The sequence below is a fragment of the Sparus aurata genome, chromosome 8 (assembly GCF_900880675.1).
Source record: "Sparus aurata chromosome 8, fSpaAur1.1, whole genome shotgun sequence".
Classification (NCBI taxonomy): Eukaryota; Metazoa; Chordata; class Actinopteri; order Spariformes; family Sparidae; genus Sparus; species Sparus aurata.
The window spans coordinates 1279780-1294566 of record NC_044194.1 but is presented as its reverse complement, the minus strand read 5'-3'; the positions used below and the strand labels follow the sequence as shown (position 1 = coordinate 1294566).

General features: G+C 45.4%; 2 protein-coding genes across 2 annotated transcripts in view; both read right to left on the bottom strand.

The window, feature by feature from the left end:
* The window catches only part of LOC115586535 (integrin alpha-11-like), a 35109-nt gene extending 30426 nt beyond the window's left edge, over positions 1 to 4683 (bottom strand). Inside the window, exon 1 of the mRNA XM_030425677.1 lies at positions 4559 to 4683. Within this exon, the coding sequence (XP_030281537.1) occupies positions 4559 to 4613 (55 nt within the window). The 5' untranslated portion in view covers positions 4614 to 4683. The remainder of the gene's footprint in view (positions 1 to 4558) is intronic.
* A 5160-nt stretch (positions 4684 to 9843) lies between these two features.
* Positions 9844 to 13726, bottom strand: LOC115586536 (uncharacterized protein CFAP97D2). Its single transcript, XM_030425678.1, has 5 exons — positions 13608 to 13726; positions 12807 to 12887; positions 12370 to 12488; positions 10945 to 11128; positions 9844 to 10621 (listed from the first exon to the last, which is right to left on the bottom strand). Exons 1-5 carry the CDS (start codon positions 13698 to 13700, stop codon positions 10523 to 10525), a joined length of 576 nt encoding a protein of 191 aa, XP_030281538.1. The 5' UTR covers positions 13701 to 13726; the 3' UTR covers positions 9844 to 10522.
* Between the last annotated feature and the right edge of the window lie 1061 nt (positions 13727 to 14787).

Here is a 14787-nt window from a genome sequence, read left to right as displayed (position 1 = left end):
GTGACCCTGAGACTCCAGCGTGACCCTGAGACTCCAGCCTGACTCTGAGACTCCGGCGTGACTCTGAGACTCCAGCGTGACCCTGAGACTCCAGCCTGACCCTGAGACTCCAGCGTGACCCTGAGACTCCAGCCTGACTCTGAGACTCCAGCCTGACCCTGAGACTCCGGCGTGACTCTGAGACTCCGGCGTGACCCTGAGACTCCAGCCTGACTCTGAGACTCCAGCCTGACCCTGAGACTCCAGCGTGACCCTGAGACTCCAGCCTGACCCTGAGACTCCGGCGTGACCCTGAGACTCCAGCGTGACCCTGAGACTCCAGCGTGACTCTGAGACTCCAGCGTGACCCTGAGACTCCAGCCTGACCCTGAGACTCCAGCGTGACCCTGAGACTCCAGCCTGACCCTGAGACTCCAGCCTGACTCTGAGACTCCAGCGTGACCCTGAGACTCCAGCCTGACTCTGAGACTCCAGCGTGACCCTGAGACTCCGGCGCGACCCTGAGACTCCGGCGTGACTCTGAGACTCCAGCGTGACCCTGAGACTCCAGCCTGACTCTGAGACTCCAGCGTGACCCTGAGACTCCGGCGCGACCCTGAGACTCCGGCGTGACTCTGAGACTCCGGCGTGACCCTGTGACCTCTGTGGTCGTTCCCTGTGTGTGGAGGCATTTCCTCCGAGCGCTCCGGTTCAACTCCTCCAGCTGTGTAAATGAGCACAGCGCTCGGAAAATCTCTGCGCTGTGAGACTGTTCGCCAGCGATGAATCTGGCTGCTGAGGGCAAAAAATAAAAGACACTGGAAAAGAGAGGATTGATGGGTGATTGGATTGCTTGAGCTTTGAGGTGCGTGTGTTTCCTCGCGGCTGAGAGGAATCTGCTCCTGTTAGAGTCCAGCCAGGGACCAGCTCGATTTATCGGCGCTGTTGGCGACGGACGGAGAGAGACTTGGCTCAGGCGAGACACGAGATCCAGGTCCAAGTCTGACAGTCTCCTATCGCTGCCACTGGATGATTTGACTGATTCAGATGATCCTGGCTGGCGCTGATGATGCATTTTTATCATTTTTTACACAGTCGAGGAGGCTTTGTGACTGTGTTGTTTGTGTGTGTGTGATCGTACTTAGCTGATTTTTCCAGATGTGTTAGCTGCCGTCATAACAGAAAACAGATTAATATCCAGCTGCAGCTACTGCAGCAACCAAGAGAATATTTGTTGTCAGAGGAGAAACAAAGTCTGTGCTGTTTTTGCCAAACCTCCAGTTTTCAGATCAGATGCAGCAGCGGGAAATGATTCTAATCAGGTCAGAGATGGGAGTGATTTAGTGAGCTGTGCTGTTGTCAGGCAGCTCGCAGCCAAACGCCGTCTGTGTCACTTCCTCCAGCAGGCGGGCAGACGCCTCTATTGGCTCAGCATCACTGCAGCCATGTTGACCACAGCCAGATAACCCCTCCCCCCTCTGAGGTCAGAGGTCGTTACCCTGACAGTCTGTCAAATATTGGCTGACATGTCACGTTTGTGTTAGAGCAGAAGCAGGAGGCTGGACGGGTGTCATCGGCCCAAACACATCACACACCAAACTCCCTTCACAAACCTGCAGATTTAAAGTTGTTGGGTCACAGAACGCGTGTAACACTCAGGAGAGTTCTTTAAATCCTCAGTTACAGATCCTAAATTCAGCATGCAGCGCTCGTTTGACTTACTTCCACTCATAAAGCATTTAATCACAGCTTTATTCATATTCAGTGTTTGTGATGTGACCAAAAGCTGCAGAGCTGCTATTATTGTTATTATGTTATGTAACATGTTATTATATAAATGGAGATCATGGTGAGATTGTTTTGTCAACAACTAATTCTCTTCAAAAATGAACTGTCAAAACACTAAGTGAGTAAATAAGAAGTTGTGATTTCAGTGAACATGTGTGTTTAATTTGACTGAGACTCACTCTGCAGTTTAATGTCTCTTCCAGGAAGCATTAAATTCTGGATTTTTTGAATGGAGTTTGGTGTGCGAGGTTCTTCTTACATAAGACGACATGTATCAGGGACCGGCCTGATCACCGTCCAGCGTACGTTCTGTCTGAAAGGAACTGTTTTTATTTTCTTTAGTTATATAAAAGTTTTTTATGTATCAGATCGATCCGAGCGTCCCTGAGGCGGCGCTGCTTCTTCGTTACAGACTAAATAAAACCATCACGCACGTCTCTGGTTATTATGAAGAGCAGATGAAGCTGGCTGCAGGACTCGGCCAGGTCTTATTTCTATTATGGTTTGTTTTGTGCCACATGGGTGAAGTTTAACACGAGAGAAAGAGTCAACACATCACAGGACTGTTTTTGAGTCCATTTAAAGACAAAACCTGCCGGGACACATCTGGAACTGGGACATTAGACGTGCAAATCGTATCGGCATCAGGAGAAGCTCCAGTGTTTGATCCTGAGTAAGGCAGGTGGTGCTGATGACTTCCTGTGTGGTGTTACCCACCGCAGACTGACAGACAACAACATCATGACTGATGTGTTGCTGCGTGAGTTTAACGATCCGCCTAAAAGCCACAACGTGCTGTAAAAACCATTTGAGCCTCTGAGTTCCGGGTGAACAGCCATCACCTCGCCGCGAGAGCTCGCTGAGCTGCAGGCCGAAGCTCCAGGGAAACATCCACAACCTGGCGGCCATCGAACCAACCTCCACATAAATTCAATCAAGGAGCCACAGGGATCAAAACGCTCCAGCTTCAATGTATGGAAATACAATTTAATCAGAGAGAAGCAGGAAAACGTTTCTGACCTCATCCGCTGGGACGAAAAGTGTTCTGACTTGTAAATGTGCTCAGTGTTGCTGTCAGCAGCACGACGGTCGCTGCATCTGCTCGTCCAAACACTCGTCCAGGTGACTCATGTCAGCGTCTTACAGGTGTGATGCTAACAGCTCTGAGAGGGAGATCACCAATCACTGAGGAGATCTGCCCACGTGTTCTCTCCTGCCAGCAGCAGCTCATTTTCAAACTGTAAACAGATTCAAATGATCTTATTTAAGAAGAAAATAAAGCTTGTCCTGAAGTTACAGATGTTTCGTGCACAGCATCATCTGGAAAAACACTCGGCAGGTGATTGGACGACGCATCCATCCATCACAGGCTAACTTCAACCAATCAGAACAAACTCTGATTGAAGTCAGTGGAGAGAAGTGTGAAACGCCTTCAGTGTCCCTGTTTGTTCTGCTTTCACTGAAATAAACTGAACATTGGAGAGTTTTTAACCCGACACGCTGAAAGGCTTCACTGTTTCTCTGGACGCCTGCTGCTGCTTGATGTTGGTTCTGTGGACACCGGGCCTAACGTGACACCTGTGGTAGATAACGGGCTGGGATGTTAACCTCGTGTACGGCACCTATTATGACCCATATCAACGCTTCTCTTTTGGTGGCGACCTCTAGTGGATGTAGTAAGTATAGCGGCAGCAAAGGAGGAAGTCAGGAGAAGTATTTGGCACATGGAGGAGGTCGGGGTGAGAGGTTGGGTCAAACACACCCAGAACTTTCACCCAGGAGTCGGCTGCTTCCTGCTCCTCAGAGGATGAACATCCTACATCCTCCAGCTCAAACCACCAGAACTTCACACTTTCAGCCACATCTGAGAATAATCACTGGAACCGGACAGAAAGCTTGAGAACAAGCGAGACGAGTTCTGTTCACTTGTCCAACACTTTCTTTTGTTTTCTGTCCAGCGCTCGCTGTTGATTGTCGCCTCAGGAGAACACCACCAGAGACTGTGCTTTATAAAACATTCACTGATCTGAACAACCGCTCTCACAGGAACATTCATGGCTCAGCAGTTTCTCTCCATCTGCTTTCAACCTCAAACACAAAACATCTTCTGAGCTCTGAGCTACAAGTGACTCTCACTCCACTAGTATCAATGACAGAGGGTCCTCAAATCAGAGTTAGCTGTAAACTCCTACTGGAAAGTCTTGTAGAGGGTTTAAGGAGACGTGTAAATGTCTTATAGAGGCTCATAAAGGTTAGAAATGCTCTGCTTCAAAGATCCCTGCATGGAAACAAACTCAGGTTTCAGGAACACTCAGTGTTTGTAACTAAAGATCCTGAAGAGTCAAAATAAGAGATTCAATAAGAGATTCAATCCAGAAACTAGATGAAGGAAATTCATATTTGGTACAAAAATGGAGCAGGAAGAAAGAAACAAGTAACTGTCCTGTAAATCAAAATGTTAAAGGTGCAATATGTAAGAACTGTTGCATTCATACTGCATCATATAGAACCAGAGGAAGCTGTTAGCCTGTTAGCTCAGTTAGCTGTGCAGATAGCTGGACTACCAAAATAAATCTGAACACTTTCATTCTTGCTGTCGTTCAGCTGACACGTCCTCTACACTCTGATCAATGTGTTGCCATGGTAACACATGGTTTCCAATAAGGAGCTCCACTTTAAAGGCTGCAAACTCTCCATCAGCAACACCTGTCACCTGCCTCTCTCTCTCTCTCCCTCTGTCTCTCTCTCTCTCCCTCTCTCTCTCTCAGTGTTGTCTCGCTCGCCGGCTCACCTGGCAGGAGGCTGCAGGTCGACAGCAGCAGAAGAAGCAGGTGATGATAATCCATGAGTGTGTTTGAGAAGCAGACGGTCAGAGTGTGAGTGTGAGTGTGTGTTGGTGGGTTGACTCTTAACTCTGCAGCTCTGATGAAGGAGAGAGGAGGACGAGGAGGAGGACGAGGAGGAGGAGGAGCACAGTAAACACACCTCCTCCTGTGCACACACACACACACACACACACACACTCTCAGAGATCTCTGTTTTTAAAGAGCCGTTAACTTCACCTTCTCCTTTCAGAACAGGAGCTTTAATGTCCCGATCGGTGCACAAACAGGAAATGCCTGCGACCAGATGTTAACAAGTCCAATAATCCTGCAGAGAAAGTCACGGAGGATCTCTGCAGGAAGCATTCACAGGAATACACATAACTTTATTTAAACAGCAGCTTAGAAACAAACAAAGTGTTTTACAGTCAAAACAAACAGTGAAATCAAAGTCAAATATAAAAGCAAATAAAATCATTTAGATACAAAACACCAACAGACTTTTCTGGTTGTTTCTCCTGCTGACGTCAGAATAAAGTGATATAAAAACATGGAGGAGCTTCTGCAGATCCGACAGCTTCGACATGATGTCGGTTCAATATCACACAAAGTGAGAATGCATCACTTCAGTCACCTGAGCACGCCGTTGTTCACTCAAAGTAAAGACAACATATTAAATCATGACTGGTGCTGGTCGTCACTGACGGGTAGGAATTATTTTGTAAGTGTCGGTGAGTTTGTGTCCGACTCGTCTGATGTTCAGCGTGATGAACCAATCTGATCTGATCTGATCTGATCTGATCTGATCTGATCTGATCTGATCTGATCTGATCTGAACTGATCTGTTCTGATCTGAACTGATCTGTTCTGATCTGATCTGATCTGATCTGATCTGAACTGAACTGATCTGATCTGATCTGATCTGATCTGATCTGAACCAATCTGATCTGATCTGATCTGAACCAATCTGATCTGATCTGATCTGATCTGATCTGAACTGATCTGATCTGATCTGATCTGATCTGATCTGAACTGAACTGATCTGATCTGATCTGATCTGATCTGATCTGATCTGATCTGATCTGAACTGAACTGATCTGATCTGATCTGATCTGATCTGATCTGAACTGAACTGATCTGATCTGATCTGATCTGATCTGATCTGAACTGATCTGATCTGAACTGATCTGTTCTGATCTGAACTTCACTTGGTCAAATTGATTTCTCATCACAGCATCAAATATCACCATTATGCTGACGATACACAACTTTATATATCTGTTTCTGTAGACATCTCTGCACGCTGTCGACCTGTCTCACTGATACATCTATTTAAAGCAAACAAACAGAAAACAGAAATCCTACCTGTAGGTCCAGATGCAGAAGGAGAGAGATGTCCGATCACATTTGCTAGCAAACTGAGATACATGTCAGTGTTTTTAATCAGCCATGTTAACGAGTTCTCAAAAACTTGCACGAATGAATATTGCACAAAAACTAGGTTTTAACCCAGAATGATGTTTAAATGCTTTTATTACAAGTCGTTCTTATTGCTTTTTATATTTATATCATTCTATAATTTTATTTCTTTATTTGTCTGCTTGATCTTCTTGTATTTAACACAGCTGCTGCTTGTTTTAACCTGTTACTGCAAAGTAACAAGTAACTAAAGTCATCAAACAAATGTAATGGAGTAAAAGTAAAACACGTCATGATCAATAAGACAGAAGAGCTGCTGAGAGACTAAACCAGGGGACCAGTTCCAACACTGTCATTGTGGCAACACGTTATTGTTCCCACAATGTGAGTACACACACACACACACACACACACACACACACACACACACGTTCCCTCCCTGTCAATAAAAGACGGCAGCAGGCTGCTGGAAATAACAAGTGGAAACTCCGAGTCAAAGCAGCAAAGTTAAAGTGAAACAGACGGTAAAACAGCCGTTAAGCGAGCTGAGGGTCAGTCAGTGAACACGACACGCTGCTACCGTCCAACATATGTAGCGTACGTACAGACAGACTGCTGACGGGCAGGTGGGAGCTGACCGACTTCACTTCTCACAGATTAAAACAGTCGATGATCTCAGTCGAGTTTGACGCCTGTTTCCTCTTCCTGTGGTCAAACACACGACGTGACGTCACGTCCAGACGCTCCCACACGTGTCGGCCATTAGACGCCATGTTTCATGTCTGCCGCTCTGTATCTGCTCTGTGCACCACCTGTTCACCTCTGAGGAAATGTCCCACAGACAGGTATACTGCTGTTGTGCTCCTATCTTTGTATTAATATCTTCGGTTCGCCGTCTACATTGGAGGAGAACTTGTTACCATGTAGCCAATCAAATGGCTTCATCTGATGGACGCAGCCACAGAACGAATCACCTCCTCAGTTAAAAGATTTGTACTTACTGACTTTCTCCAATTTTTACCCAGAAATAAGTCCATCACGTTCTGACCCGTTCTCACTCAGTCTGATCTGTTCCTGCATGAAACCATCTGACACTGCAGAGCATTACAACTGTCCACATGTCTGTGATGTCACTCATGATGATGTGGAACTGGTAAAATGTAGGAAATCCATATATTTATCAAATCCACTGTCATATATGTGGCAGTGAGTGAATAGGTGGAACTGTTCCTCAGTCCAAGGTGAATAATTCAGAGTGAATGTGAGTGAATGAAGACCTCTGTGAGTCCTCAGCTGGTGTTTCACTTCCAAACGCTGCAAACTGACCTGATTGGACAGATTTCAGTGAGCGGAGCCAGTCATGACCAGGTTAGTCTGGAATTAGTCTGATGGCGTCTGGTAGGAAGGAGGGATTTTAATCTAATGTGAAAAAAATGTCGAAACATTCCTGATTTTTAATAAACAGCCAAAGTGAAATAATGTAATTGTCATCTGTGATTTTCATCCGATCACCGAGACAAGAACAACCAAACAAGAAGACGACAGACAAACTGAATGACGACAGCACCAAAACAGAAACAGACAGAAAACCATCACAGCCAAGAGAATAAACTGCTCTGAGATCATCCGACCACAACACAAATAACTGCTCTGCAGACTGAAAATACGTCTGAACAGAGACGCTTCATTTCCTGACACTAAACAAGCTCTGAAAATTGGAAAATAACACTTTGGATTCATGAGTTCATCACAGGCGACACGAATAGAGAGAGCGAAGCATCCGTCTGTCTCAGAGGTGTTGTTAGAACAGTGGAGAAACTCTGAGGTGTTCATGAAGACAGAAGACAGAGATGTGAAGAGAAACGACTGATGCTGACTGACCAGCAGGAGTCTGATCAGCTGTCAGCATGTTTCAGTAGCAGCTCACTTTCTTTCTTCACTGCAGCGTATAACAACATAACAACATTATCTTTTTCTATTAACACTCTTTTTAAAGATGAAATCCTCTCTGGAGCTGCTCAGCTAGCGTTAGCATGCAACCCTCCGACTGCTCGTCCAGGGTGTGAAGAACAAAACAGTTTGAGTCTCCGAGCTTCCGGAGACACCAGAGGAGCTGTTGTACACATTTAATGCTGCAACTCTGTTTTACTGTGAAGCTCCACAACTGTTCTGTTGACTGCAAACAATCTGTGGGGAAATTATGTGATAATAAAACTAAGATACAGATATTTAAACTTTTATTTAATGGATCTTTAAATGTGTGTGGGTGGAGACAGTCAGACTGCAGTGATGCTCCCGCTGATGCCTCGGCTGTGTTCCCTGTGATCTTCAGTGCCTGGAGGTTAACTTATCCTTCCTCTTATCACCTGATCTCCACACACACCTGCACACCTGCTCCCACTACCTCCATCAGCTTCCAGCCAGCACACACACCGATCAGCTGAAACATTAACAGGTCAGGTTTACAACTTCTGTACAGGTTGTTGAACTAGAATGTTCTGCAGGGAAACCTTCAGCTCCAGCGACCCAAACACTGTCACAGTCCTGATCTTTCCTGACGGCACCGACCCGGACTGTCAGAGCCACGTCACATCCACAGTGAGGATCCAACAGCACAGATCTGTGCTGTTGGATCCTCACAGTGGATGTGACGTGGCTCTGACACAGAACCTCGGGGGTCCGGTGTTTGTGGTCCTGCAGGGTGCCTGGTCCAGCTGGGGGGCTACTGCCATCATGGTGGTACTTTATAATATCGTCCTGTGTTCTCTGTGTGGGACGCAGACTGTTACTGGCGTTAGTTGTAGTTGGCGTGTTGTTCCTGCAGTGGTTTGTTGTGTAAAACCCAGCAGTAATAAACTGGTCTGAGTGCTGCTGCTCTCATCTTAATAAAGTGAAATGCTGTAAAACAGGGAAGGACGGCTGCTCTCCAATAAACCAGTGACGCTGTCGTCTGCTCAGCTTCATTATGTTTCAGACAACACGTGTGACAGATGAACACGTATGGACTGAATGTGTATATCTGTATTTCTGGCGCCGCAGCTTTGAACAGCAGAGCGAGGCTGTTGTTAGCAGTGTTTGGTGCCGTGGAGCTGCTCTGGTTTACAGTCACAGACGCTGGCTAACTGTTCCCAGATGGCCCGGTGTCCTGGCCCGAGGAGGCTTCCAGCCGGGCTCGGCATCAGGACAGACTGACGGCGTTAAAGGGCTTTTCCACTGCACGTACTGCTGCTTTACCTCTCTGATCCCAGCAGCACGGAGCCAATCAAGATAATCATTGAGTTATTAATTACGTGTGTGTGGGACATGATGTGGGATGAAACTGACTGGCTGGAGATTTACTGAAGTGTTTCCTGAGCTGAGATGTGAAATGTGAGCGGAACACGACAGTTTACAGGACTGTGTTTCGTGTCTCTGCAGAACTTTCTGCATGTTTCTATGGTTTTTAGTTTCTGATCACAGAAACTAGATGAGCAGTCATGAAAACAACGAGAGTTTGATTAAGTTAATGAAGTTAATGATGATCGTTCTCTGCTCAGTAACATTTCTTCTAAATAACTACAGACTGCTCCTTTAATGAAAGCAGTCACTAACCTCTCCTCTCTCTCCTCGTCTCAGTTTCAACTTTAACCACCAGACACAAACAGCAGAGACGTGGATTTGCTGCCACCTAGTGGAGAAAACAGCAGAGCAGCCGAGAGCTGCATGCTCATGGTGATTCCTTCAGAGGATGATCACATCAGACTCAAACAGCAGTGGTAATAAAATGGCTCCAGAATTGAGGATGTGCAGGAGATTTGAGTCAAAGTCAACAATCCAGAAGCTTTTAATTAGATTTATATCAGAATAATCACAAAGAACAAGACAACAAAAAACAACAACAGACCCGAAACACGACAAGACGTGAAGCATTAAAGGTCCAGTGTGTCGGATCTTCTGTCAGACATGTGAGATAATAATCATTATAATGTTTTCATTAGTGTTTCACCAGCTGAAACTACGACTGTCTGCACCGCCATGTTTCTACCATGATGGAATCATGAAGAGCTGAACGCTGACAGCCGTCGAGCGGCGGGTGAGACGAGGTGGTTCTAATCTGCAAACTCACATTAGGTGTCAGTAAACCCGACACACTGGAGCCTCCCAGCATGCATCACTGGATGTTGTCAGATAGATGGAATATGGAGGGATATAGTTTTTATTCGTGAATCCTTAAACGTCCGTAAAAATGTTTAATTCAGTCGTTACTGTGACACTAAAGAAAACTTAAAAACACGATGTTTCTCAGGCAAGTTCTGCAGCTTTTAGTAAGGATTTCTGTTCATGGAGTCATCATCTGATCCTCTGATTCAAAACAGAGAAACAACCACAGAAACATCAGATGTCTCCATACAGCTCGTCAGCTGACGTTAAATGTGTTTTTGAACTACATGTGAAAAACTGAAGATCAAATTTCGGATCATTTTTGACTGAAGCAGCAGCGGAGGCCCGTTTGAGTCGGCGTGTTTGTTGGTGCTTCAGGTTTCTCTGTCGGTCCGGTCGGTGTCGGTGTTGCTGCAGCTCGTCGACCTCTCGCTGCCCTCCACGGCTGCAAACTTCACCTTCCTGTGCGACTTCTGCAGAAACAAACATGCAACACTGACCGTTCGTCTTCTGCTTCAGAGTTCATCCTGAGCTAACGACCGTCGCTGGCACACGACAGTCAGTCTGCGGTTCACTGCGTGTTGTTAATCTGCTGAGTCGCTCATCTCAACTAAATCTTTCACAAGACGTTTTCGCTGCTCAAGATTCAAGATAAATTGATCCATAATTTATTGTATGTGCAAAGACACAAAGAACAACAAAGATATTTGTGTGTCTTTTTGTGGATTCAAGCGGCGTCTTGCAAATTAAACGTGAGGAAATTATATTGTCACATAATTGACTGTTTTGGACGCACCTGTTTCTGTGCGAGCCCTCGGGGGTATCGGGAAATGTCGTCCCGCCGACGCTCCGCCCTCTCCCAGTCATCCAACCACAGCTGCCGACGGTACTCTGACTGGCGAGACGTGATTCGCTGGTAGATAGCCTGATTCTGACGGCTGACCAGCAGAAGCTCCTCCCGCCTTTTGTCGGCATTCAGACTGAGGAGGAAACGCAGAAGAAGAAGAGTGAAGAGCTGACGTGAATAGAAACATGTATATGAAAAGAAGAAGCTCCACTCATCAGTATCTTTATTTTATTTGTTTTATTACGACCTAAAAGTAACGAGGGTCAGTTTCCTGTCTGGTTCAGGTGTTGACTCACTACCTGCTCCGCTGATGATTAATTTTACCACAGATTAATTGTTTATGATCTATAACGACCAGACAATATTTGACATTTTCGCTTCAAAATTGTTGGCAGCTCATTTTGTTCCAATCTAACTAATCACGTAATCGTCGTTCTTGCTGCTCTGAGCGGTGCGAGGCCTGATTGACCTACACTGAATGCTGCGCCTGAACGCATCCTGCTGCTCAGGAGCTGGTGGAGACCAAACACCGAGCTAAAAGAGACACAATCACGACTCTACGTGGACGATGGTGTCGCTCTGTGGCTGCTGGATGTGTCTGAATCTGTGGCAGGTGGACTGAAGGCGTGCTGACTCAGCTCTCTGAGAGTTTATCAGTAATTTGCTCATTAATCACTCGTCGTTTGAGTGTCACTGTTTCGCTCCGGGCTGTCGCAGCTCAGAGAAGCTTTACAGCTGCTGTCAGGTCTAAAGATTTTACAGCGTGGTGTGTGTGAGGGCAGATAAATACCTGAGACTGTCGCCGCTGTCACACATCCACACAGATCAATAATTCAACAGCGTAACGGAGCAGGACCGCTCACATCAATTATTAAAAGGTCCAACAAGGTGTGCTGGCATCATCATAGTGACATATACATGTAAATATATCTGGTCAGTTTCAAGGTTATACTGAACCTATTTCTGTTTAAATAGGAAATAATAGCACAACAGTTCTGACATGGTGACAGACAGGAAAGATCTGAGTGTGATTATTCTAATTTAATCCGTTGGATGAACTCTACACATGCATTGTTAAAGTTATCTAATATTTTGATTATTCTGATGTTATGTAATTTCTGAATAAACTCGGTCTTTATCGTCTGTGTGCCGTCAGTGTTTGTATTCTTATATGGACCCCAGGACGAGCCGCAGCCGCTGATACAGTAAACTGTATGACCCATCAGAACCACAGAGTGAGAAAGACATGGAGTGACATGACGTGATGTAGCAGGACGACAGACATGACATGAAAAGACATGATACAGAGGCTGTGACACGGAGAGAGAAGACATCACATGGTGTGTCAGGAACGATAACAGGACTGTGTTGTACCTCCTCAGGTGGTACTGGTTCCGATGGTCCACCAGGCCTTTAGAGCAGACAATGTCGGCCAGTTTGGAGGCCAGGAGGCGGTTGTCTCTGTCGATGATCGACAGCCGTTCATCCTGCAGCTGAGTCACACAAACCAAAACACTTTGAGACATTTTACACTTCGCAGTGACTCAGCTGATCCATTCTGATCCAACTGGAATGATTGACAGTTAAGTTCTGAAAGGCTTCGACCTCGACGTCATCACCACTGACTGACAGCTGACTCACTGATGAGTTTGATGAAGGCGACACGACCAGAAGGCAGTTTCCTCTCCAACTGTCACTTCATCAACTCAACACTATGTGTGTGTGTGTGTGTGTGTGTGTGTGTGTGTGTGGGTGTGTGTGTGTGTGTGTGTGTGTGTGTGTGTGTGTATGTGTGTGTGTGTGTGACTGACCTGTAGTTTTTTAAGTTTGAGCTGGACGTGAGCTGGTGTCCTCGTTCCCTTGTTGTCCACTACAGGCAGGGCGGAGCTCACCTGCACAGGTAAGCACAGGTGAGGGCTCAACATGCCATGAGCAGGAAGGAGTTTAACATTAGTTTTTTCTGATTTTTTGTGATTTTCATCATTTTTTGTACCTTTTCTGAAGGCGTGCAACATGTCACATCAAAACACTTCAGACAGCCACAAACAATAAAAACTACTCTATAGAAAGATAACTAATGGTAGCTACAGTTGAAAGGCTTTGATGAAAACATGCAGCCCACAGAAAGCTTCCAAAACAAGATGTTGTTATGAAAATGTAAGGAAAGGAGAAAATTAGTCAAGATAATGTTTTTTTAAGTTAAGTTTAATTGACACACGTCGTTACCTGAACAAAATTACAGATTTCACTGGTTTGAACGTTGTTGGAAATTTTTTAGATAATAAAAACATACAAACCGGAGGATATAAAGAACAAAGGTCTCGCTGTTTTTAGACATTTTTATGCAGAAATGTTACACATTATATCTTTAAGTCAACTTTAAGTTGAGGTCAAACCTGTAACCATCCATCTCCAACCCACCAATACTTCACTGCACCTTCATATCCAACCTGCCAGTCCGACACCAGAACCGATCCTCTAACACGGCCTCACCTGCTCCTCACCTCCCACCCTCTGCTCCTTCATCAGCCCTCATAACCACCTGCAGTCCAACCAAACTTCACCCAGACTTCATGTGCTCTGTAGCTCTGTCTCCACCTCCACCCTCCTACCTTACTGCGGTGGTTGTCGTAGTTGTTCTGGTCCCATCGCTGCTGCAGGTAGCGGTTAGTGACGGGCTTCAACGGCTGGTAGGACCTGTGCATGCTGCGAGCTCACCTTCAGACTGACTGTACAACCTGACAGGATGTGTGTGTGTGTGTGTGTGTGTGTGTGTGTGTGTGTGTGTGTGTGTGTGTGTGTGTGTTTACAGGCCTGGGGGGTTGTCGTCATGGAGATGTACCCCTCTTTATCTCATTCAGCCAGATAAGGTTCCTATCAATTATTACTGAGCTGAGGAGGCACACACACACACACACACACACACACACACACACACACACACACACACACACACACACACCTGAGTTAATTGATTTATATGTGACTTTAGATAATAACATTACACATCACATGCAGCACCAGTCTAATTATTTTTTCTTGGAATCTGGATTTTTAAGAAGAATCCAACCATTGAAGCAGTAACACAACATCACCAGACTCCAGTAACAAATGTGGTGATTTTAAGAGTTGTTGAGTTAAAACAAACTTTATAAACATTATGAAACTGTGTCTGTGACAGATTGTAACTCATTGTGTCCTTGTTGTAAATTCAGCATTAAATCTTTCAGCTGAAGTTGTTTGTCTCCTTGTAAAAAGTGTCAGTTTGTGGCAGCATGTCTGTACCAGCCTGTCTGCTTCTGTGTCTAAAGTGCTAAAGTCTTACCTGCCAACATTGATCAGCTGTTTGAACACACTGTTTACACTGATGTCACCATTTACACTCCATTTATGAAAGAAGAAACATGTTATTGATCTAAACATGTCACATGTTACAAAGACACTAAACAGTAACAATATAGGCTACTTCTTTGTCCCCGTGGAGAAAGTCCCCAGACTCCCTTAACAAATGTGTCAGTTTAGTGAGTTGTTGAGTTGGAGACACTTTATAAACTCTGTGAAACTCTGTCTCTGACTCATTCTGCATTATTTGGACCTTCTTGTTCATTCAGCAAATGTTCTACATTAACTTCTTTCTGTCTTTGTGTAGAAACATGGAGTCTGTTTGTCTCAGTGATGGCCGAGCAGGAAGTGACATCACATCACAGGTGGTCACTCAGAAGCAGGTGAATGTAGCTGTGAACTGACAGACTGAGAGCTGAACACTGTGATCGATCACTCCGGATGGACGGT

What these genes read in the sequence shown, in the direction of transcription:
- LOC115586536 (XM_030425678.1), bottom strand. Translation starts at nt 13,700, where the DNA reads ATGCACAGGTCCTACCAGCCGTTGAAGCCCGTCACTAACCGCTACCTG. An exon ending in ACGACAACCACCGCAGTAAG is followed by an intron (nt 12,888 to 13,607) that starts GTAGGAGGGTGG and finishes TTACCTGTGCAG; the next exon opens with GTGAGCTCCGCCCTGCCTGT. An exon ending in GAGGGCTCGCACAGAAACAG is followed by an intron (nt 10,622 to 10,944) that starts GTGCGTCCAAAA and finishes TTGTTTCTGCAG; the next exon opens with AAGTCGCACAGGAAGGTGAA.